Source organism: Bubalus kerabau, chromosome 1 (genome assembly GCF_029407905.1).
Source record: "Bubalus kerabau isolate K-KA32 ecotype Philippines breed swamp buffalo chromosome 1, PCC_UOA_SB_1v2, whole genome shotgun sequence".
NCBI lineage: Eukaryota > Metazoa > Chordata > Mammalia > Artiodactyla > Bovidae > Bubalus > Bubalus kerabau.
In genome coordinates, this window is record NC_073624.1 from 126,577,854 (window position 1) to 126,604,585 (window position 26,732).

General features: G+C 44.0%; 1 protein-coding gene across 1 annotated transcript in view; it reads right to left on the minus strand.

The window, feature by feature from the left end:
* Positions 1-26,732, minus strand: part of FMN2 (formin 2) — a 373,106-nt gene that overhangs the window by 322,708 nt on the left and 23,666 nt on the right. The window contains exon 2 of the mRNA XM_055587923.1: positions 14,034-14,200. Coding sequence (XP_055443898.1) covers positions 14,034-14,200 — 167 coding nt within the window. The remainder of the gene's footprint in view (positions 1-14,033; positions 14,201-26,732) is intronic.

A 26,732-nucleotide genomic window follows, 5' to 3' on the forward strand; every position in this document is an offset into this window, starting at 1 on the left:
TACCTGACCTGACTGCCGGCAGACAGATTTCTGGCTGGCCAAAGTACTGCAGCTGCAGGTAAGTCACTCCTCCTTTCTGAGCTTGAGTGACCTCACCTGTCAACTCCACTCCCAACTCCCATCCGCACTGACCCAATTCTGGGGCAGAGTCAACATTATCCCCACCCTGTACCCCCACCAGCCTCCAGAAGCACCCTTTTTCCTCCCACCAGTTCTCAGTGATGGTTCTGTGCATCCACATGAAACATTTCCACACTATTTTCAAACATTTGGCCTTACACACCCCTACTCACTCAGTGCAGAGGTCAAAGTCTCCTAACGCACAGCAAACACGGACGCTGTCAGCACTCCCTCACCTTCCCATGAGCCACCTGTAAGAAAAGCCCACCTGCGCTGATCCCCCTTTCCCGGTCTCTTTTCACACACAGGTGTTGCTACTCGTGTCCCAGGGCAGCCCTGAGCTGAGCTACATATCCTATCCCGCTGACACTCTCAGGACCACACGCTATCCATCAATTCTCCTTCTCTATAGGGTCCCTCCTATCAGCATCTGCACATGCTCTAAACATGCCCAAGCTTTTATTTAAAAAGGTATTTCTCCTTCCCTTCTCATAACAAGGCCTGACACAAGGCCTCTGGTGCTCATCACACTCCTGTGCTGACCCCTTCCTGCCTCCCCAGCTCGCCCTGACCCTTCATCCAGCTTCAGCATGCAGAGACCTGGCCAGAGTCCCCCATCAAAAAACACACATACATCCAACCAAGACTGCTCTCTACATCTGCAAGGTTACTGACAATAACTTTGACAAATTCAATGACTACTTTTCAATATCACTCTTCCTTGACCTCTTAGCATTGTTTGGTATCACTTACTCCTCCATCTGTCTTTTATCTGTCTCTCTGCCCCACCTCTCTAACTGCTCTTCACCTGTCCCATGCAGCTTTCCCCTGCCCATTGCATAAATGTTCATCTGCATGTCAGGTCTTGCTTGATTCTCATCCTGTGGGCACTCTTCAATGCCTAACAGCTTCAGGGATCATCTGCACAATCAAAGACTCCATCTCTCTCCCCCTAGGCTCTGTCTCCTGACCCCCAGGCACAAATAATCAATTACTTCTGTGTATCTTTCAGTATATTATCCTCAAATTCCATAAGACCTAAACTGAACAACAATTATGTTCACAAGTCCTCCAGGTGATTCCAATGCCTGCTCACATTTGAGCACCACTAGTCTACGAGTATCATCTGCCCCTTCATCATCCCCAGTGCTGCTTCCATAGCTAAGGACAGCACCTCCACACTCTTGGATTCCCACACCATCTTCCTCAGAATCTTCCAGCCTCCAAGTCAGACCCACAGAACAACCCTAGGTCAAGACTCCACAAGCACCTGGAATGCTTTCTCCTCTGCCTAAAACCCTCCAGTGGTTTCCCACTGCTCTCAGGACTGAGCTCCAATTCCTAAATCCATCTACCAGAAGACTCCATCAACTGCTCTGGGTACCAACCACACTCTTTACAGATGCCTGTCCCACCCCTGCCCCTCACACTGGACACTATGCTCCAGTCACACTGACCACTCAATTCTCTGTCCCCCATAAAACACTGCACCAGTGTACCTGCCCACCTGGCAGCCCCTTGGACAGTGAGCAACACAGCAATAGGGAGAGGACCTGTATTTTTCAGGAAAGTAATTCAGTTTTTATTATATAACAGTATTTTATTATATGACTGGCTGATGACCATACATGGTTAGAGACGGAAAGAAAAGTCAAACTGACTTTTCAAAATACATTTATCTTTTATGTATTACCTAATGATGCTAAAGCTGAAACTCCAGTTCTTTGGCCACCTCATGCGAAGGGTTGACTCATTGGAAAAGACTCTGATGCTGGGAGGGATTGGGGGCAGGAGGAGAAGGGGACGACAGAGGATGAGATGGCTGGATGGCATCACTGACTCGATGGATGTGAGTCTGAGTGAACTCCGGGAGTTGGTGATGGACAGGGAGGCCTGGTGTGCTGCGATTCATGGGGTCACAGAGTCAGACACGACTGAGTAACTGAACTGAAGTATAGACCTGGGGCCAGCTAACTGCAGCCAGTGTTTGTAAATGAAGTCTTGTTAAGAAATAACAGCCAAACCTATTCCCTGCATATTGTCTGTGGTGCCCACATGACAATGGCGTAGCTGGGTTCAGTGACAGAGGCTGTAAAGCACTTACTAAGGCCTTCTATCTGGCCAACCCCTCAGCTAGACAATAAAGATAATAGAAAGGAAATAAATCACCTTTCAGATTTCCAAAGGCTAGTACAAATCTGGGGGCTTCCCAGGAGGTGCTAATGGTAAAGAAGTCCCCTGCCAATGCAGGTGGACATAAAAGGCATTGGTTCAATCCCTGGGGTCAGGAAGATCCCCTGGAGGAGGACATGGCAACCCACTCCAGTATTCTGGCCTGGAGAATCCCAAGGACAGAGGAGCCTGGTGGTCTACTGTCCATGGGGTCACAAAGAGTCAGAAAGAAACAACTTTGTGCACTACAAACCTGGAGGAAAATCCCTCTCAGTCCCTGGTTGGCTGCTGTCCTCTGGATCCTCAGGTTCTACACTCCTCCTGGCTCTCAAGACTCAAAAGGGAGGCCACAGAAATGTGAGTCATGTCCACAGAACTGATTACTATTCAGGGCAAATCCACAAGAAAGAGAAGAAAACCATGACAAAAAGGCTGGGCTAAGTCATCCGTTTTAATTAAAGGCCATCAACAAACATTTGCAACCAATTCTGCATCACCCACACTGCCAAAGGAGTGAGAAGAAGCACCAGTTGTCAAAGTAAAACAGGCCCTGATACAGCAAGATCCTTAAATGTGCAAAAACAAACTACAGAGAAGACAGTATGTCACTGACTTCAAAAGTGGCACAAATGAGCTTTTTTTTTTTTTAATTTTATTTTATTTTTAAACTTTACATAACTGTATTAGTTTTGCCAAATATCAAAATGAACTTTAAAAAGTTGATTTTTCTAAACCTCAATGAGCTTCGTGTCTGGGGATTACTGTGAAATCTACAGACGTCCTGGCAGCATCTCTTCTAAACTCAGAATGCTGTGACGGGTAGTAACGTCAGTGCCGTTGCTACTTTCACAACAACACTCTCGAATTAAGCATAGTTGGAGGGTTGAGGGGGTGGGGGAATCAACTGTTTTGCTTTTCTAAAATAGAATACACAACAAGTAGCACAAATTTACTAAACACCAGGTCGAAAAAATAAAATAACCTCATAACATATGTGCTTCAATTCAGATGTATGGAAGTTAAGATACTGATTCCTACAAGAGCTAGTCACAGTTCAACCACTCACTAAAGTAACCAGGGACAAATTACAATAAATTGTAAGAATGAAAATAAAAGTGACAGAGCATTCTTTAAAATGATGGAGTCCAGGATAATAATTTTCAAAACATGTATTTAACAAAACATGTATTAAAACCCTTCTCCTCGATACTGAACCATATGACTACAAACATGGAGGTTATAGCCTGAACCACCACACAGTCAATCCTGTGGTAAATACAAATGTTTAAAAACCAAGATAGTGGAGGAATAGGACGGGGAGACCACTTTCTCCCCCACAAATTCATCAAAAGATCATCTGAATGCTGAGCAACTTCCACAAAACAACTTCTGAACGCTGGTGGAGGACACCAGGCACCCAGAAAGGCAGCCCATTCTCTTTGAAAGGAGGTAGAACAAAATATAGAAGACAAAAAGAGAGACAAAAAAGTTAGGGATGGAGACCTGCTCTGGGGAGGGAGTTGTGAAGGAGAATTTTCCAAACAGCAGGAAATCCTCTCACTGGCAGGTCTGTGGGGAGTTTTGGAATCTCAGAGGGCAACATAACCGGCAGGAAAAGAAAAAAAAAAAAAAACAAAAACACACAGAATACGCACCTAACTGCAACTCCCAGCAGAGAAGTAGCCCAGATGCTCGTGTTGGCCACCAGCGACCGGGGGCTGGACAGGGAGGCGCGGGTTGCATGCTTAGGGTAAGGACCGGGCCTGAATGCCCTGAGAACAATCTTAGGGAACTAACCTGAGATAGCAACCCAAACTGTGGGGTAGCCAGAGAGAGAGAGAAAAAAAAAAAGAACTTTCCCACAAAAGGCTCTAATCTAATGCACAGCCTGGCCCTCTCAAAGAACAAAGGATTGAGTGAATACCAAAGGAGAGCTGGCCGGCTGCATACAGGCTCCTCCCCTGCCGCAGGAGGCAGAGAGGCAGGTGGGTGACAGCCAGAGCTGGAAGGCAAGGGGCTACTCCAACCTCAGCCCCAGAGACCAGCATCCTCCACCAAACTGAGAGCAGGCTCCCAGTTGCTAACCAAGTCTTCCTGGGCTCCTGAATGGTTGACATCCGCCAGGAGGGCCGCAGCCTGAGATCAGCTCCCCAGAGGAGACACACAGCACACCTGAGATGGTGCTCCCGAGCGGCTGGGACTGGGGAGATGATTAAGATGCACGATCCACCTGGGACAGTGGGCGCGCCACGCACCTGGTGAGCCGCTCGGACCTGGGAAGGGCACAAAACGCACGCCCAACCAAGTCTGTGCTCCTGTGAAGTACCCGAGAACCTGAACTTAAGCAGCTCAGACCTGGGAAGTGCACAAAACACAGCGTGCGCTTTGGACAGTGCCCCTGCTGAGCAACCTGAAACCTGAGCAGTGTAGACCAAGAAAGCACATGCCGCCATGAGCTGGGGCAAATCCACTGTGGTCCATACACTACGAGCACTCCCCACACATACCAGTGATATGTGTTTGCTGTGTTCCTCCCTCCCCACAACACAACTGAACAAGTGAACCTAACTAAGTGACCTTCTTTGCCCCCTTGTGTCAGGGCGGAAAGTAGACACTGAATAGACTTAGAAAGAGAGGAAGCCAAAATAAACAAAGAAGAGGGAACCACTCTGGAAGTGACAGGTGCAACAGGTTAAAATCCTGTAGTTAATATTGACTAAGCATTGGAAGGGGCCTGTAGACCTTGAGTCTTCTCAAGGTGGAACAAGGAGCTATCTGAAACTGAACTGACCCCCACACTGCCCACAACAACTCCAGAGAAATTCCTATATATATTTTTATTATTATCATTAAAAAATTTTTTTTATTTTTAAGTTTTTTTATTAGTCCTTTAATTTTCATTTTTTATAACCTATTATGGAGAAGGCAATGGCACCCCACTCCAGTACTCTTGCCTGGAAAATCCCACGGACAGAGGAGCCTGGTAGGCTGCAGTCCATGGGGTCGCTGAGGGTCAGACAGGACTGAGCGACTTCACTTTCACTTTTCACTTTTATGCATTGGAGAAGGAAATGGCAACCCACTCCAGTGTTCTTGCCTGGAGAATCCCAGGGATGGGGGAGCCTGGTCTGCCATCTATGGGGTCGCATAGAGTCGGACACGACTGAAGCGACTTAGCAGCAGCAGCAGCAACCTTGCAAAAAAGACCCTATTTTTAAAGCAAATTTCATATATATATATTTTATAGTTTTTATTATTGATTTTGTTTTGTATTTTTAATATTGTATTTTTGAGAGTGTAACCTCTACTCTAGATTTTTAATTTTTGCTTTTTGGTATTTGTTATCAATTTTGTACCTTTAAGAATCTAATCTTCAGCATCCATTTTCTCTTAGGGGTGTGATTATTGGCTTGATTGCTCTCCCCCTTTTCTCCCCCTGGTCACCTCGATCTCCTCCCTCCTCCTTCTCTTCTCTCCTTAACTCTGTGAATCTCTCTAGGTGTTCTGGGCTGTGGAGAACACTTAGGGAACTGATTACTGATTACATTGGCCTCTCCCCTTTTGACTCCTCCTCTTCTCCTCCTGGTCACCTCTATCTCCCTCCTCCCTCTTCTCTTCTCCATGTAACTCTGTGAACCTCTCTGGGTGTCCTTCACTGTAGAGAATCTTTTCACCATTAACCTAGATGTTTTATCATTTGTACTATATGGATGGAGAAGTGTTGAGGCTACTGTAAGAATAAGACTGAAAGCCAGAGGCAGGAGGCTTAAATCCAAAACTTGAGAACACCAGGAAACTCCTGATTCCACGAACATTAATTGACAAGAGCTCACCAAAAAGCCTCCATACCTACACTGAAACCAAGCTCCACCCAACAGCCAACAAGTTCCAAAGCAAGACATACCATGCTAATTCTCCAGCAACATAGGAACACAGCCCTGAACATTAAAATACAGGCTTCCCAAAGCATGCCAAACCCATAGACACCCCAAAACTCACTATTGAACACTTCATTGCACTCCAGAGAGAAGAGATCCAGCTTCACCAACCAGAACATAGATACAAGCTTCCCTAACCAGCAAACCTTGACAAACCACTAGTCCAACCCCACTCATAGGGAGCAACCTCCACAATAAAAAGGAACAACAAATTTCCAGCCTACAGAAAGGTCACCCCAAACACAGCAATCTATACAAAATGAAAAGGCAGAGAAATATTCAGCAGGTAAAGGAACATGATAAATGCCCACCAAACCAATCTAAAGAGGAGGACATAGGGAGTCTACCTGAAAAAGAATTCAGAATAATGATAATAAAGATGATCCAAAATCTTGAAAACAAAATGGAGTTACAGATAAATAGACTAGAGATAAGGAATGAGAAGATGCAAGAAATGTTTAACAAGGATCTAGAAGAAATAAAGAAGAGTCAATCAATAATGAATAATGCAACAACTGAGAGCAAAAGAACTCTGGAGGGAAACAACTGTAGAACAGCTGAGGCAGAAGAAAGGATAAGTGAGGTGGAAGATAGAATGGTGGAAATAAATGAAGCAGAGAGGAAAAAAGAAGAAAGAATTAAAAGAAATGAGGACAACTTCAGAGACCTCTGTGACAATGTTAAATGCCCCAACACTTGAATCATAGGAGTCCCAGAAGAAGAATACAAAAAGAAAGGCCATGAGAAAATATGAGAAGAGATAATTGTTGAAAACTTCCCTAAAATGGGGAAGGAAATATTCACCCAAGTCCAAGAAACCCAGAGAGTCCCAAACAGGATAAACCCAAGGCAAAACACCCCAAGACGCATATTAATCAAATTAACAAAGATCAAACACAAAGAACAAATATTAAAAGCAGCAAGAGAAAAGCAACAAATAACACACAAGGGGATCCCCATCAGGAAAACAGCTGATCATTCAAGAAACTCTTCAGGCCAGAAAGGAATGGCAGGACATACTTAAAGTGATGAATGATAAAAACCTACAACCCAGATTACTGTACCCAGCAAGGATCTCATTCAAATAAGAAGGAGAAATCAAAAGCTTCACAGACAAGCAAAAGCTGAGAGAATTCAGCACCACCAAACCAGCTCAACAAATGCTAAAGGATCTTCTCTAGACAGGAAACACTGAAAAGGTTTATAAACTCGAACCCAAAACAACAAAGTAAATGGCAATGGGATCATACTTATCAATAATTATCTTAAATGTAAATGGGTTGAATATCCCCAAAAAAGACAATGACTGGCTGAATGGATACAAAAACAAGACCCCTGTATATGCTGTCTACAAGACACCCACCTCAAGCCAAGGGACACATACAGACTGAAAGTGAAGGGCTAGAAAAAGATATTTCATGCAAATGGAGACCAAAAGAGGAGAGGAGTAGCAATACTCATATCAGATAAAATAGACTTTGAAATAAAAGCCATGAAAAGAGACAAAGAAGGACACTACATAATGATCAAAGGATCAATCAAAGAAGAAGATATAACAATTATAAATATATATGCACCCAACATAGGAGCACTGCAATATGTAAGGCAAACGCTAACAAGTATGAAAGGGGAAATTAACAGTAACACAGTAATAGTGGGAGACTTTAATACCCACTCACACCTATGGCTAGATCAACTAAACAGAAAATTAACAAGGAAACACAAACTTTAAATGATACAATGGACCGGTTAGACCTAATTGATATCTATAGGACATTTCACCCCAAAACAATGAATTTCACCTTTTTCTCAAGTGCACACGGAACATTCTCCAGGATAGGTCACATCCTGGGCAATAAATCTAGCCTTGGTAAATTCAAAAAAACTAAAATCATTTCAAGCATCTTTTCTGATCACAATGTGGTAAGATTAGATGTCAATACTGGGGAAAAAAAACATTAAAAAGACAAACATATGGAGGCTAAACAACATGCTTTTGAATAACCAACAAATCACAGATGAAATCAAAATATGCATAGAAATGAATGAAAATGAAAACACAACAACCCAAAACCTCTGGGATTCAGTAAAAGCAGTGCTAAGGGGAAGGTTCATAGCAATACAAACTTACCTCAGGAAACAAGAGAAAAATCAAATAAAAAACCTAACTTCACATCTAGAGCAACTAAGAAAAGAAGAAATGAAGAATCCCAGGGTTAGTAGAAGGAAAGAAATCATAAAAATTAGGGCAGAAATAAATGAAAAAGAAACAATGGAGACTATGCCAAAACTCAACAAAACGAACAGCTGGTTCTTTGAGAAGATAAATAAAATAGACAAACCATTAGCCAGACTCATCAAGAAACAAAGGGAGAAGAATCAAATAAACAAAATTAGAAATGAAAATGGAGAGATCACAACAGACAACACAGAAATACAAAGGATCATAAGAGATGACTATCAGCAACCATATGCCAATAAATAGGACAACTTGGAAGAAATGGAAAAATTCTTAGAAAAGAATAACCTTCCAAAACTGAACCAGGAAGAAACAGAAAATCTTTACAGACCCATCACAAGCTTAGAAATCAAAACTGTAATCAAAAATCTTCCAACACAAAAGCCCAGGACCAGATGGCTTCACAGGTGAATTCTACCAAAAATTTAGAGAAGGACTAACACCTATCCTACTCAAACTCCTCCAGAAAATTGCAGAGGAAGATAAACTGCCAAACTCATTCTATGAGGCCATCATCACCCTAATACCAAAACCAGACAAATATGCCACAAAAAAAGAAAACTACAGGCCAATATCACTAATGAACATACATGCAAAAATCCTCAACAAAATTCTAGCAAACAGAATCCAACAACATATTAAAAAGATCATGCCTCATGACCAAGTGGGCTTTATCCCAGGGATTCAAGGATTCTTCAATATCCACAAATCAATCAATGTGATACACCACATTAACAAATTGAAAGATAAAAACCATATAATTACCTCAGTAGATGCAGAGAAAGCCTTTGACAAAATTCAACATCCATTTATGGGGAAAAAAAAAAACAACCCTCCAGAAAGCAGGCATAGAAGGAACATACCTCAACATAATAAAAGCCATATTTGATAAACCTACAGCAAACATTATCCTCAATGGCGAAAAATTGAAACCATTTCCCCTAAAGTCAGGAACAAGACAAGGGTGCCCACTCTCACCACTGCTATTCAACATCCTTGTCTTGCTTCTAACTTTAGGGGAAATGCTTTCAATTTTTTGCCACCGAGGATAATGTTTGCTGTGGGTTTATCATACATGGCTTTTATTTTGCTGAAGTATGTTCCTTCTATGCCTGCTTTCTGGAGAGTTTTTTTTTATCATAAATGGGTGTTGAATTTTGTCAAAGGCTTTCTCTGCATCTATTGAGATAATCATATGGTTTTTACCCTTCAATTTGTTAATGTGGTGTATCACATCAATTGATTTGCAAATATTGAGGAATCCTTGCATCCCTGGGATAAGTTCACTTTCTCATGATGTATAATCTTTTTAATATGTTGTTAGATTCTGTTTGCTAGAATTTTGTTGAGGATTTTTGCATAAATGTTCATCAGTGATATCGGCCAGTTTTCTTTTTTGTGGCATCTTTGTCTGGTTTTGGTATTAGGGTGATGGTGGCCTCATAGAGTGGGAGAAAAAATAGCAAACAAAGCAACTGACAAAGAATTAATCTCAAAATATATACAAACAGCTCATGCAGCTCAATACCAGAAAAATAAACGACCCAATCAAAAAATGGGCCAAAGACATTTTTCCAAAGAAGACATACAAATGGCTAACAAACACATGAAAAGATGCTCAACATCACTCATTATCAGAGAAATGCAAATCAAAACCACAATGAGGTAGCCTCTCACACCGGTCAGAATGGCTGCTATCAAAACGTCTATAAACAATAAATGCTGGAGAGGGTGTAGAGAAAAGGGAACCCTCTTACACTGTTGGTGGGAATGCAACCTAGTACAGACACTATGGAGAACAGTGTGGCGATTCCTTAAAAAACTGAAAATAGATCTGCCATATGACCCAGCCATCCCACTGCTGGGCATATACACCAAGGAAATCAGAATTGAAAGAAACATGTGCACCCCAATGTTCATCACAGCACTGTTTACAATAGTTAGGACATGGAAGCAACCTAGATATCCATCCGCAGATGAATGGATAAGAAAGTTGTGGTACATATAAACAATGGGATATTACTGTTATTAAAAAGAACACATTTGAATCAGTTCTAATGAGGTGTATGAAACTGGAGCCTATTATACAGAGTGAAGTAAGTCAGAAAGAAAAACACCAATACAGTATATTAATGCATATATACAGAATTTATAAAGATGGTAATGATGACCCTATATGTAAGACGGCAAAAGAGACACAGATGTTAAGAACAGACTTTTGGACTGTGTGGGAGAAGGAGATGGTGGGATGATTTGAGAGAATAGCATTGAAACATATATATTACCATATGTGAAATAGATGACCAATCCAAGTTCGATGCATGAAACATGGCACACAAAGCTGGTGCACTGGGACAACCCTGAGGGATGGGGTGGGGAGGGAGCTAGGAGGGGGATTCGGGATGGGGGACACATGTACACCCGTGGCTGATTCATGTCAATGTATGGCAAAAACCACCACAATACTGTAAAGTAATTAGCCTCCAATTAAATTTAATTAATTAATTTTTAAAAAACACACATTTTCCTTCCATTACTTTCAAGACCTCAAAAGTCCTGGCTCAGTAGTCCCTTCTGACCTTGTGTCCAGAAACAGTGGCTATGCAGGCCTTCATGCCATGCCCACATCCCTCTCAGGGCCTTTGCGCTTGCTACTGGGCTCCTGAGGGGACCTTCCCTCCAACCTCTCCTCAGCGCTCCAGACATTACATGTGGGGCCCCAATCTACACTCTCCCCACGCCACCCCCATCACTGACCATATTCCCCCGGTTAATTTCCTTCACTGCACTTATCAGAATCTGACATGAATTCATTATCTATACTTTCATCTGGGCTTGTGTTTGTGTCTTAAGTGTCTCACCCCACTGCGAAGAGTGTAATTCAGGAGAACAGGACCTGGTTCAGTAATCTCTCTCTGGAGTCTAGAACACTGCGTGGCATGTAGAATGCATTCAGTAAACATTTGTGAATGAATGAACATTATCACTCAAAGACCTTTGCCTTTCAGTATTCTTGAAATTTTAATCCAGTGAAAATGTAAGGGAGAACGTGAAATCCTGTCATATTTTCTGTAGCATTTCTAAAGCAAAATATTAGGCCCTAAAAATGTATAAAATAACTGGGACTAAACCAAGAGGGTTGACTGAAATAGGTCAGTCCATAAACTGCATGAGGATGCTCTCCAGATCCAGATGGAAGCCCTGTGCTGGGATCTGTGTGGATGGAGATGGGGGGCAGGAGTGCCCTCAGGGAAGGAAGCAAAGGTGGGGGTGGGAAGAGGGCCCTCGTGAGCTTATACCCACAGGCTGGTCTGTCTCAAAGGACAACTGTCCTCAAGAGAACTGCTGGTTAGAAAATCTCCGAAGAGCAGAGAATCTTCCCAGCTGGAAGGCAGCAGAGAGGCTAATTATCAGAAACTCCTCTCCCCACAGAAAGTGCATTCTTCCCGCTTCCCCTACTAAGATCTGTTTATATTGATTCCTCTTCCAGGCTTTGAAGAAAAACCTCGATTGTGCATACAATGAGTGCACACTTCTGTTGTTGATATGCCATTTAAATATATGAAATAACGTTTCTTGTTTCGAGTTAGGTTTGACTTGGGGGAGGGGGCGCGGAGGGCGGGGATGGAGAGGTAGCACAGAGCCAACAAATAAAGTCAGCAAATGCAACCGCACAAAGTTGGGGAAAGAAATTCCCCACTCTGAGGAAATTACTTCTTATCATAGTAAGGGGCTGCATTTATTTTGCTTTTCACTCTTTATGCCATACCCAGCCGCCCTCCAATGACCAGGCTGGGAACAGTTACTAGGCTCGCTAGCATAAGAACAGAGGGCGGTGAGGGGCAAGAAACTGCTAGTTCAGTGATTTTTTTGAAAAAGGAGAAATAGGATTACTCTTTTCAGTTTATTTCAATTCCACATTAATAGACTGATAGACTTTATTTCCCCTGGAGAAGGAAACCCGCTCCAGTGTTCTTGCCTGGAGAATCCCATGGACAGAGGAGCCTGGTGGGCTACTGTCCATGGGGTTGCAAAGAGTCAGACATGACTGAGCAACTAAACAACAGACTTTCTTTCTGAGCTTTAAGGGAAGAAAATGCAGTCAACTTAGGAATAGTTTTAATCAAAAAGCAAGTGTTAGGAGTGATAAGTATTGGCCTTTATCCATATTTATTTTAATTTGTAGTTGCAAATTGATATATCTCCTAGAACACAGCTCACTAAAACTTTTAGGCCACAACAGTCTCCAGGTTCTATCCCTGTAATAACACACACAGCTCTCAAAAAGGGAAAGGGAGGAAAAGTTTTTAGTTATCCAATTCTTCTCACACAAGAAAAAGATTTACTGAGCAATGGTTAGCTGCCATGTCATGAATGGACATACAGACAGATAGACAGATGGGTGGATGGATGAATGGATGGATGGAGATAATAAGTGATAGATACAGATTGATATAGTCATGATATATACAGAGATGGATGATAGATGATGGATGGATGGATAGATCAGTCAATCTTAAGAAGAAAGCCTCACAAATCACAGTACATCCCAGGGAATCTTCTTTCACATGGGAAGTATTAAGAAGATCTCACAGTATTTTATGTGGTTCATTTTCCTAAAACTGAAGGGAGACCACAGCTGTGATGGGTAAAGGATAGCAAGGGAAAAAAAAAAAAAGGTAGATGCATATGGACATTTTGGGATTTACTCTCTTCTTGATCTCAACCAGGGCTCATTTCCAGTATCTCTCTGCACTCCTCACTACAGCACCCTTGTTCAATGGTACACACACACAGAGGAGACAGGGGTGCAATCAGAAGCAGGGCACAGGCATAAGCAGCCCACATGGATGAGACCCACTCCTCTATGGCACAAACTCCGTGCTCCACACAGGGAGCCGAGCATCTCCACTTTCCTCATGAGAGAATCCTCTGTGGGAATTCTCACACATCTGGGTTTAGATGCCCACTCATCACAGCCCCCAAGGTCACACATGTACCACATACCTGAAGAAGATGAGCAATACTCTGGCTTGAAAGCAAAAACCCAGCTATGCTGTCATTTGTTATGCATTATGAAACAGCAGGGAATGATTGTTCTGCAGAATTAACCCTCTTGGTGAGTGGGAGCCGGGGAGAAAGCAGACAGGACTGCTTCGTGTCAACAGTCAGTACACAGATGAGCTATGAACACATGGGAATAGCTCTGCAAGGCCCTCAGAAACCTGCCGCCTCTGGGAACAAAGCTTCCAGCCTCCGAGCTGCTTCTGAAGGTACATCCATGACCAGTAAAGTCGGAAACACTGACTCAAAGCCACTCAAAACCCATCACTGGTTAAAGAAAGCTAGAAAACTGCTGAGAGTGGCCATGTGTTAAGAAAAGGCAGTTTGGCAAATATACTTAAGAACCTCGTCAGAAAGGAAACAGACGTGTTAAGCTGTCGTGGGGAAGGGGCAGGGAGGCCTGCATCGCATGAAGGTGGGGCAAAGGGCAGACACATCAGAGCCGCTGTTGCCCTGCAGCTGCCTCTCAGCCAGCGAGTCCTGTGAACTCTCCTACTTACATCAAACGGAACTGAGCTGGACTGGGCGTTCTGCCCGCACGGTTCCCGGAAGCAGTCGCTGAAAGGAAGGAGGAGCCCCATGGCGATGATCCGCGAGCAGAACTTCTCTGCTTCTTCTGGAGGCCCGTTCTCCTGCTGGCTGAACAGCTTCTCCAGCAGAGTTCTCCCTGCAGGTGAGACACGGTCGTTAGGCAGGAGCACTGGCAGGTCCCCAGCTCAGACTCCCTGAGGAGAGGCGGAAACACAGCTGGGGCGGCGCCATTGCCCAGGCTACGCCATGCGCAGAGAGGACTCTGTGGGCGGCCCAGGTTCCACACGGGGAAGGTCGCCTCCGGTGTCTCCCATCCCCCAACACCTCCTGCCCCCAAAGACAAAGAGGCCATGCGATGGGCCCTCCATCTTCTGCTATGTGAAGAAGCCGCACGGCAGCTTGGAAATCCTCCTGCCATCGCCAAAGGCTCTCTGAGGAGGCAGCCAGGAGCCCCCATTTGGGCTAAGAAATGTCAGTGGCTGATATTCACAGTCTTGTATGGCGACGGTGGGCGGGGGGCAGGGCCCCTGGAAGCGGAGAGGGCTGGCCAGCAGAAAACGTCACCCTGAAGTGACAGAAACGCAACATTTCCTCACGTGCGCCCCAGAAACACCTCTAGGATAGGTCCACATGTCAGGGCTTTGTTAGTTTCCTAGAAGAGACTAGAGAAGAGAAGCACACAGAGAGGAGACACCAGCAGTGTCTGGGCCCACTGGGCCCAGAGCTCTGGGTCTTGGCCATGGAGAGAGCAGGACTCTGGGGAGGGGGATCCAGGAGTCCGCATGTCACTGGTCACCCGGAGCCAAGACCCACAGGCCCAGTCCCTCATCTCTCCCGACACAATTCACTCTCTAACTTACTATCCTTCGGAAATGATCCCGCTGGCTTCATGCTGACTGACTATGGTGGAAGGAACAGGAAGTCTCCTTCCGGGCCACCAACTGTTGCTCAGTTCCTGCCCTGCTCCTGCCCCTCCTCTATGAGCAGGTTCAACCTTCAAATTTAGGTTAAAGCCACTTATCCAGAAAAGCTCCCAGAGACCCCCATCTGCCCTCTTTTGGCAGCCTTCAAAGCTCCTCTGTCATTAATTGTTTTAGTTAATTATTTGTTTAATGTCTGCCTCCCTTGCTGCTGCTGCTAAGTCACTTCAGTCGTGTCCAACTCTGTGCGACCCCATAGACGGCAGCCCACCAGGCTCCCCCACCTCTGGGATTCTCCAGGCAAGAACACTGGAGTGGGTTGCCATTTCCTTCTCCAGTGCATGAAAGTGAAAAGTCAAAGTGAAGTTGCTCAGTCGTGTCTGACTCTTCACGACCCCATGGACTGCAGCCTACCAGGCTTCTCCTTCCACAGGATTTTCCAGGCAAAAGTACTGGAGTGGGGTGCCATCGCCTTCTCTGCTGCCTCCCTTACTAAAACATAAACTCTCTGACAGCAGGCAGACATCCTGCAAACCTGGCCACTTGCACATAAGAAGCATCAGTGAATACTTTTAGGATTTCTGAATGAATACAATGCAACGATTCTTTGGCAAAGACTTGTTCACGTCATGGTCGGAACTGGAAATGAATTATCAATCTAGACCATGGTTAGAAAACTCTCTGTAAATAACCAAAGAGTAAATATTTTAGGCTTTAAGGGTTTTGGAAATCCTCTGCTTATGTTCTTCCTTGTTTGGGTTTTATTTTGAAAAACTTTTAAAATGTAAAAAGCATTTTCAGCTTGGGTCTGTGAAAGCCAGGCCCAACTCTACATATCAGTCACATCTAAATTTCAAACATATACACACTCAGCTCTGCAGGACAGTACTCACACAATTTTTGTCTCTCTTCTTGTTGCTGTTTGTAAAACAAAAACTAAAGAGTCAAGATCTACTTCTGATACACAGAATAACAGAGCAGGGCAGAAGATGCTCTGTTTTCTCCATTCCTGTAGGTCAGTAGAGAACATCTGGTCTCCCAGGACATTTTCTGAGGGGAAATAAAAAGCTTTTTCCCTATAGAACTTAAATTTGTCTGCACCTCACTGGATCCACACTTAGGAAACCATATCCCTCAGTTCTCAAGTGATTGATTATTATTACAATAAACCCATTTTATAAATACATCTTACAGTAGGCCTGCAAATGGTCAGAAGACTAATTAACTCTTTCCTATAACTCAATCTTGTATATGAAAGAAAACAAGGGAAACCAGGTCTTGTGTTTGTGTGTGTATGTCCAAGAGTGAAAAACATGTGTGTGTGTGCATCGAGTCAAAAAATTATCAAAAGTGGGGAGAGGGCTTCCCTAGTGGTCCAATGGTTAAGAATCCATCTGGCAATGCAGGAGACACGGGTTCAATCCCTGGTCCAGGAGGATTCCACATGCTGCAAAGCAACTAAGCCCGTGCACCGCAACTACCGAGTCCACCAGCTGAAACTACATAAGCTCGCGCATCCTAAAGCCTGTCTCCATAGTAAGAGACACCACCAGTGAGAAGACTCAACAAAGAGTAGGCCCCTGCTCACGCAACTAGAGAAAGCCTCTATGTAGCCATGAAAACCTAGCACAGCCAAAACAATATGTATTTTTTTAAAGTGGTTGGGGAGCAGTATGGGAAAGAGGGAAGCACAGAGCCAGAGCTTTGTGCCTTGAGGAGCAAACACCCTTCAACCTGAGCATCTCAGCTGCAGCTTCCAGCCCTGAGCGGCAGCCTGCGCTGAAGGCCATCGTGCCACAGCACCCTGGGATCCCACCTCCAGCTCTCCAGCTTTCTCTGTGGCAAACTCGCCCTGGGGTTGAAGTCCTATGTTCACAACAGCCCAGGTGCCCTGGAGGCTTCCTCTCACAAGCCTCTTAGATGAAGACATTTATATCAAATCCCACACATCTCAGGGACAGGGAGTGGAGGAGATGGGGTTCTTGATCCCACAAGCAATTCTGAAATGACCTGACTCCTTCAAAACCCTCTGCTCCCTTGAAACTCTCCTTGTTCTTCCTTTTGCATCCACTCCCTCTGGTCCTTCTCTCCCCCGCTAAGTCCTCCACCTCATCCCTTACCACCCTGTTTCCACCTCAACTCCTATCACTGTCACCTGCACTTAGGAAGATAACTCACCCGTGACCTTGAGCCCTGCCTCCCGTGCCTCCTGCACCCCCACAGAAACCATCTTGTCCACCACTGGGAGCTTGACTGCTTGCACCAGGCCTGAGTCTGAGCTCACTCAGCCCTCAGGGCTCCCTGTCACCCTTGGGTTGAAGCCATGACTGAAAAAGATCCCACCTCCTGTGTCCTCCTGTCTCCCCCACTCCACCCCCAGCTCACCTACCACTTCCCCCTCCAGCACCTAATAGCCCTCCCTGGGGTTGGCAGAGCACCAAAGCACTCTGCCCAGGATATCTGTAAGACCCACCCTCTCTCACTTTATCCATGTTTCTGCTCAGCTGTCACCTCCACCCAGAGACCCTCCTGACCGCCCTTTTGAAAACAGCTCACCCAAGGTGGATGAGAGAAGGATTGGGATGTTAGGATGAGCAGTTGCAAACTATTATATAGCAAATGGATAAACAACAAAGTCCTACTACAGAGCACAGGGAACTGTGTTCAACATTCAGTGATAAATCACAATGGAACAGAATATTGAAAAAATGTGTGTGTGTGTGTGTGTATAAATAACTGAATTACAATTACTTGGATGTACATCAGAAACTGGGCTTCCCATGTGGTACTAGTGGTAAAGAACCCACCTGCCAATGCAGAAGATGCAAGAGACACCGGTTGGATTCCTGAGTCAGGAAAATCCCCTGGAGGAGGGCATGGCAACCCACTCCAGTATTCTTGCCTGGAGAATCCCTTGGACAGAGGAGCCTGGTGGGCTACAGTCAGTCCATAGCGTTGCAAAGAGTTGGACACAACGGAAGCAACTTAGCATGCATGCACACACATCAGAAACTAACACAATGTTATAAATCAACTATAATAAGATTTTTAAAAATAATAAAACGGCACCTACCACCCTTTCCCAAGACCCCCTCCATCCTTCAGAGAGCACTTGGGCCCTAAACTCACGTGAGTCTCAGACCATTCCTCCTTGTGGAATGTCAGCTCCATTTCAACAGATGCCTGAGTCTATTCAACACGTTTCCCCAAAATTTCAAGGCCTGACACGGAATCACCAATTCATGTTTGATCACCAATGAATCAATACATGGATATCTAATCCCCAACCACGACCTTCTGGCTCTGGTTATGCAATCTCCTGTAAACCTCTATCCCCTACATGGGCCCTGAATCAGTCACGGTCACATGTGAGGTCACTCCCCTGCTCAGCAGGTCAGTCTAGACTCTACCACCACAGCCAAGCCTTCACATACCAGCAGCCCAGTCCCTCTCTCCCTGTCACATCAGCCTGGCTGTCCCCCTGTCCCCTGGCTATACCTCAGCACCTCAACACCATGTAAGACACATGTGCTACCTGTTCTCACTTTACCATCTTAACTATAAACCTCAGTAAGGCTCAACCCTGCTCTGCATTCTCAACTCAGCTTCCAGTTGCCTCCCTCAAACCACTCTTTCCAGTGAGATGATAAACTTCTCAAAGTTTTTACAAAGTTTTATTTACTGAGAACATGGAAGAATCTGGGACTGTGTATACTTGGAATACCCACCCCTGCACCTCCAATGGTACCCCACTCCAAAACTCTTGCCTGGAGGATCCCAGGACGGAGGAGCCTGGAGGGCTGCAGTCCACGGGGTCGCTGAGGGCCGGACACAACTGAGCGACTTCACTTTCACTTTTCACTTTCATGCATTGGAGAAGGAAATGGCAACCCACTCCAGTGTTCTTGCCTGGAGAATCCCAGGGACGGGGGAGCCTGGTGGGCTGCCGTCCATGGGGTCGCACAGAGTCGGACATGACTGAAGCAACTTAGCAGCAGCAGTACCTCCTTCTGCCTCCTTTTCACGGTGGACACCCTGCTCCAGACAAAAGCAAGTTCTTCCCTTTGTGTCCTGAATCGAATTCCTTGCTGCATGCATGAAACTTCACTCTTTAACTGTTCCTTCTCTCTGAATCATGAACATGCCCTTCTTGACCAGACACTTCCAGAATCTCAAATACATTAATTTTTTAAAAAGTCTCCCTGACCCCCACATCATTCCCTACTACCAGCTACTGTCCTATTTCTTGGTTTCCTTTCACATCAAAAATGCTAGCTATATCATGAGAAAGTTTACAAACAACAAAGTATTGATGAAGATGTGGAGAAAAGGGAACCTTCATACACTGTTAGCGGGAATGCAAATTGGTGTAGCCACAATGAAAAACAGTATGGAGGTTTCTCAAAAACTAAAAACAGAACTACCATATGACTCAGCAATTCCACAGCTAGGCACATATCCCGGAAAAATGATTCAAAATGATACGTGCACTCCTACGTTCACAGCAGCACTATTTACAATAGCCAAGACACAGAAGCAACCTAAGGTCCGTTGATGGATAAAGAAGATGTGGCACGTAAATACAATGGAATGTTACTCAGCCATAGAAAGAATGCAATAATGCCATTTGCAGCAACATGGATGGACCTAGAGTGTATTATGTTTTGTGAAATAAGTCAGAAAGAAAGGAAAAATACTATATGATATCACTTATATGTAGAATCTAAAAAATAATACAAGTGAATGTATAAAAAACAGAAACAGACTCACAGACACAGAAAACAAACTTATAGTTATAAAGCAGTGGGGAAAGTGGGGAAATTTGGGGCATGAGATTAATGAACACAAACTATCATACATAAAATAGATAAGCAATAAGGATTTACTGTATAGCACAGGGAATTGTCCCCAGTATCTTGTAATAATCTACAATCTGCAAAAATACAGATTTACTGTATGGTATACCTGAAACTAACACAATATTGTAAATCAACTATACTTCAATTAGAAAAAAAACTGCCAGAAACTTGCCTGGTGGTCCAGTGGGTAAGACTCTACACTCTTAATGCAGGGATGAAGGGTTCGATCCTTGGTCAGGACCCAGTGCAGCTAAATAAATAGATAAATACTAGAGAAAAAAAAAGAAAAGCCTGCCAGCTAGAATTACCGACACCTGCTACCTCTGGCCCCTCTTCCTGGTTCAGTCCACTCTGCGCTGACAAGCCTAATCTGACCGCTATCCTGAGTGCAACAGACACCGGTAACCAGCATGACATCAAAGACATTCTCACTCCATGTCCATGCCCTCAGAACGTTCTCACTGTTGACTCACTCTGACTCCTTAGAACACCTTCCTCTCATCCTCTGATGCTCCATTGCCTCCACCTTGCCAGCCACGGTCTCCTGAAGCCCTTACTGGCTTCTCTGCTCAGTGTGTTAAGTACATCCCATGGCCTCCACTCCACTCTTTCCATTTTTCTCTCCTAATGTCTAACCTGGCTGCACACACTCCTGCCCCTTAACACTGGGAAGGCCTTCTTGATGACATCAGGAGGACAGCAAAAGGACTCCTCCTTGGAATGCTTGAGGCATCTACATGAAGACCCTAAGGATCGTATCCTAAAACAGGCGCCTGGGGAAGAATGTGGAATTTTCAAGAACCACCAAACCGGCAGTGAGCTCTGTTTCCTCTGGGATCCTTCATTTGGACTCAAGGAAGCCTGAGACCCATAAGAGGGCATCAGCACTGGCTGGGATAGCTGGAGGGGGAGATTTGGCCACATGCATCAGTAATCTGTCAAAATTCACCCCTTGACTGCCAAGGTCCAACTCTGGAAAATCTATCACAGATAAATGACCAAAATGAAGCATCACAAGATTACTGTGAAGATTAGATGAGGTAACACATATAAACTTCTCATCACAGTTCCTGGTACAGTAAAAAATGGCTTGTTACTAGTAAAAAAAAAAAAAAAAAAAACCTGAAATGTCCAAAGACATAGATTAAAAAAAAGGATAGTTTTATATAGATGACAGCTTACTATACAGTCATCAGAAATCATGTTATTATAGAATAATCATTCAAACACATTCAATATATGAAAAGGAAAAAGAAAAGTAAAACTCAGTAGATGTCACTGGAGAATACAAGTGCATCAAATTGCCACAAATAACAGAAAATTAATGGGAAATAAATCATACTACCCTTCCAGTATGAACTGAATTTGGGGGCAATAAAACATACCTAGTGATTAAAGAAGGCTGAACACCAAAGAATTGATGCCTTCAAACTGTGGTGCTAGAGAAGGGTCTTGAGAGTCTCTTGGACAGCAAGGAGATCAAACCAACCAATCCTAAAGGAAATCTACCCTGAATATTCATTGGAAGGACGGATGCTGAAGTTGAAGCTCAAATACTTTGGCCACCTGGTGTGAAGAGCTGACTCACTGGGAAAAAAAAAAAAACAACAACAAAAAAACTGACGCTGGGAAAGACTAAAGGTAAAAGGAGAAGAGGGCAACAGAGGATGAGATGTTTAGATAGTATCACCAACTCAACAAACATAAATCTGAGCAAATTCTGGGAGATGGTGAAGAACAGGGAAGCCTGGTGTGCTGTAGTCCATGAGGTCACAAAGATTTGGACATGACTTAGAGACTAAACAATGAGAGATTAAAGAAAAGTCTTCAGTAGAGGAAAATTCCAGCCCCAAAATGCCAAGATATGACAATATTTGAAAATCACAATCCTTAAGTGTTTACTTAATGAATAGATGGGAAACCCATTAGAAAAAGGTCAACTGAAAAATCTGCAATTAAAGATCAAGCTGTCATCCCCAAACCCACATGTCATTCAGAGTCAACACAACAGAGGCTGGCAAGCATGTAAGTTTAGTCGATGGGCAGGGGGGATGCTTGTGATGCTTCATTTAGGATATTTATGATATCTTTATCTATGATAGATTTTCCAGAGTTGAAACTTTGGGGCCAAGGGGTGAATTTTGACAGATTACTGATGCACGTGGCCAAATCGCCCCCTCCAGCTATCCCAGGCAGTGCTGGTGCCGTCTTATGGGTCTCGGGCTTCCTTAAGTCCAAATGAGGGATCCCAGAGGAAAGCTGTCTAATCCATAGCTTACCCACCAAGCACCCATGCTGTCCCTCTGGGGAAAAAGACCTGAACACTTAGCAAAGGTCATATCACGTCAGCCTGGACCTGTTCTCCTCTAGGGTGGCAGAGAGCTCTGTGAATGCCTACTTAACAGACTAGTGTTGCCTTTGAGGGTTAGTTACCCTAACCCTAAACAATTTCTATTTACATTCAATATAATAATGCCATTGCAGCGTATTAAAAATTACATTTTTGAGATGCATACTTAAGTACCTGAGATTCAAATGGCATGATGCCAGGAATTTATCTCATGTCAGTCCATAAAGCAAGCATGGTGAGGGTGGTGATGAAGCTGTTTCAGCATTAAAAACGCTGATAACCATGAGAGCTGGGTGATGGCCTGTGGGCCTTCATCACACTTCTGCTTTATGTATGATCACATTTTCACAATAAATATCTTCAATCATGCTACTAAAAAAAAAAAGGTTTAATGACATGGAAAAATATGTCACAAGTATTACATGAAGTAATCAAAATTACACAGCTGAACAAAATATGTTCCTGATTCTGCAAAAATAGCAGACATAACTTTCCTTATTAAACAATCAAATTGCTACGGTGGGAACATGACAAATTTCCAGGACCTGCACACTAGCTGGACTGCAATGAACTCCCATTCCCACCAAGGGATAAACTTTGACCAGAGCAGGGGGGATGGGCAGAGACACAATCTTCTCTTTTGCTTCTTGCATTGATGGCTGGGGATTTAATCAGGACACACTGGCCCCATCAGACACTGCAGGCCTTGCACCTAAACTGGGTAGAACAGGCTGACCCAAAGCTGCTTCTTCACTGTACAGACCAGCTACTATGACCAGGAAACACAGGACCCAGGTTCCCTCCACATCCCCTTCCCTACCCAACCTACCCCATGTGACACACAGTTGGGGTGCCCCCTAAGTCCTGGTCCCCTCACTCTGCTCCTTGATCAGAGTGTCTGTTTCTAGACTGGACATGTTGACCACAGCAATAAATGTAAATAATTGGCTCTCGAATATGAATAACCATAACTTTTCTAAGTGCTCAGCTATTTGATGCTTCATTTTATTTCGTATTTTCATTTTTTATTTAATCAACACTGTTTACTGAGCTTTTACTATAGATAAAGCAGCTCTAAATTAGTTTACCAAAAACCTACTTGCTGAATGAAACAGCATTCACCTGATGACAGTCAGGGAACTTACTAGTCATTCAGTTCAGTTCAGTTCAGTTCAGTCCCTCAGTCGTGTCTGACTCTTTGCGACCCCATGAATCACAGCACGCCAGGCCTCCCTGTCCATCACCAACTCCCGGAGTTCACTCAAACTCACATCCACTGAGTCAGTGATGCCATCCAGCCATCTCATCCTCTGTCGTCCCCTTCTCCTCCTGCCCCCAATCCCTGCCAGCATCAGAGTCTTTCCCAATGAGTCAACTCTTCACATGAGGTGGCCAAAGTACTGGAATTTCAGTTTTAGCATCATTCCTTCCAAAGAAGTCCTTGCAGTCCAAGGGACTCTCAAGAGTCTTCTCCAACACCACAGTTCAAAAGCATCAATTCTTTGGAGCTCAGCTTTCTTCACAGTCCAACTCTCACATCCATACATTAGTGTTCTCCAATAATTTCTGCACTAACCCCCTCTCCCCTCTCCTCATTTGCACTTACACACTTACTGACTTCAGCATGTGGTGCCTCTTTGCAGTCACCCACTACAGTATCCGTGGCAGCGGAGGAGGGGTGGGGTGGGGGTTGAGGGGCAGTGGTTCCAGGACCCCCTTGGGACCAAAATTTACAGATGCTCAACTCTCTTTACATTGCCTAGTATTTGATTATAACCCACACATATCCTCCCTTTAATTCATCTCTAGATTGCTTACAGTACCTAACATGATGTAAATGCTATGTAAACAGTTGTAAATACAATCTAAATGCTATGTAAACAGTTGTTGGTGCCCAGAAAATTCAAGCTTTGCTTCACAGAACCTTCTGGAATTTAAAAATATATATATTTTCCATGTGCAGTTGCTGAATTGGTAGATGCAGAGAATACATGGATACAAAGGGCTGACCGTATCTATAAATATTAATAGTCCTCTTGCTTTGCTAAGCAAATATCACAGGGCTAGATAAACAGGAAACAACAGCCAGAGGACAGTCATAAAGGACTATGTACCATCACAACAAATCTTCTGGGGCAATGAGGTAAGATCACGGGTCTCTGCACTGGAGTTCTGTTGGGTAGGTAAGCAGTGACACCATAAAACATAGAAAACATTTGTCTGGATAGAACTATACGATATAAAGGGCATGTCTACACCTACTGTCAGCTTTGTAAAGCACAGCAAGGATTTATCACCATGATTTCAAAGACACCAACTGAGGAATTCAGGTTCCAGAATGTGCCTGATGTCCCAAGACCAGAAAGCAACAGAGCCAAAACTGGACACACACTCCACTTTCCTAATTCTTATTCCAGGCATCTTCCACTTCTGTGTGGGCCAGCAACTCTGAGAAAGGCTTCTGACCAACATTCTGTACTAAGATATAAAAGACAGAGACCACGAGTTCTGTGCCCTGTGGGGGTTCACAAGCTTGTCACAATGAGCAAAGCTCCAGAAGGAACACTCTAAATGCACTCTATATAGGACATGCTCTCTTAATTAAACATTCTGAGTGGAAAATGGGTTTGGGGCAGGGGGGAATGCAGCAAAGACAAGATACAACGAAGCACTTAGGAGTCTGTGCGTGCATGTGTGCTAAGTCACTTCAGTCACATCCGACTCTTTGTGACCCTATGGACTGTATCCTGCCAGGCTCCTCTGTACATGTGATTCTCCAGGCAAGAATACTGGAGTGGGATTTAGGAGCCTATCATTTATCAAAGAATGTCCTAGGTCCAGCAAGGATATTGTCAGGAGGAAAACATGCTCCCTGTCCTTCACTGCCAGCACTTTAACAGGACAACACAGGCAGGACACTCTTGAAAAAGAAACACAGAGGAACAGTGACAGCACACAGCAGGGCAGCCTCCGGCTCCTTCTTCATCTACTGGACACAGTATAGTGTCCAGACAGGAAGAGAAACTTTCAATACAGAAACTCACCCTTGGAGACAACAGGAGACCTTTCCCCCACTAGCCTGAATGATGCATGGAATTTTTCTGGTTTTACTGTACTTTTTGTCATTATTAGAATTGAATTACTCAATGACAATCTACCCCTTAATTTTCAGTATTTTAGAACTAGAAGATATCTCAGAGATGATTTGACTCACTCCTCCAATTTGGCCTGTAAAGAAGTCAAGGCCTAGATATTTGAGTGACATCCCAGATTATACTTGGGGGAAGGCTAGGTGGGAGCTATGTGTTATGTCCTATAACATCATTAATCTATCAGTTCAGTTCAGTTCAGTCACTCAGTCGTGTCCGACTCTTTGCAACCCCATGAATCGCAGCACGCCAGGCCTCCCTGTCCATCACCAACTCCCGGAGTTCACTCAGACTCATGTCCATCGAGTCGGTGATGCCATCCAGCCATCTCATCCTGTCATCCCCTTCTCCTCCTACCCCCAGTCCCTCCCAGCATCAGAGTCTTTTCCAATGAGTCAACTCTTCCCATGAGGTGGCCAAAGTATTGGAGTTTCAGCTTTAGCATCAGTCCTTCCAATGAACATCCAGGACTGATCTCCTTTAGAATGGACTGGTTGGATCTCCTTGCAGTCCAAGGGACTCCCAAGAGTCTTCTCCAACACCACAGTTCAAAAGCATCAATTCTTCAGCGCTCAGCTTTCTTCACAGTCCAACTCTCACATCCATACATGACCACTGGACAAACCATAGCCTTGACTAGACGGACCTTTGTTGGCAAAGTAATATCTCCGCTTTTTAATATGCTATCTAGGTTGGTTATAACTTTTCTTCCAAGGAGCGTCTTTTAATTTCATGGCTGCAATCACCATCTGCAGTGATTCTGGAGCCCAAAAAAACAAAGTCTGACACTGTTTCCACTGTTTCCCCGTCTATTTCCCATGAAATGATGGGACCAGATGCCATGATCTTCGTTTTCTGAATGTTGAGCTTTAAGCCAACTTTTTCACTCTCCTCTTTCACTTTCATCAAGAGGCTCTTTAGTTCCTCTTCACTTTCTGCCATAAGAGTGGTGTCATCTGCATATCTGAGGTTATTGATATTTCTCCCAGCAATCTTGATTCCAGCTTGTGCTTCTTCCAGCCCAGTGTTTCTCATTAATCTATAACAGTGTAGAAACACACAATGGATATTTTTTCCTTATGTGTATTTTTTAATGCTTGAAGGATGAACAATATAAAGGCTGTATTTTGAAAGGCATAAAACATAAGTTTTTGTTTCTATAGGCCACATACCTGATGCAAACTGAATTTAAACAAGAATCTCATTATGTTAATTTTTTCTGATTTTATAGCTCAGACATATCTAATAAATTTCTCATGAAATCCAAAATTAACTTTCAGTTGAAACAGTAAGAGGAAATGATAGGCTTCCCTGGTGGCTCAGTGGTAAAGAATCCTCCTGCCAATGTAGGAGACATGAGTTTGATCCCTGGTCCAGGAAGATCCATATG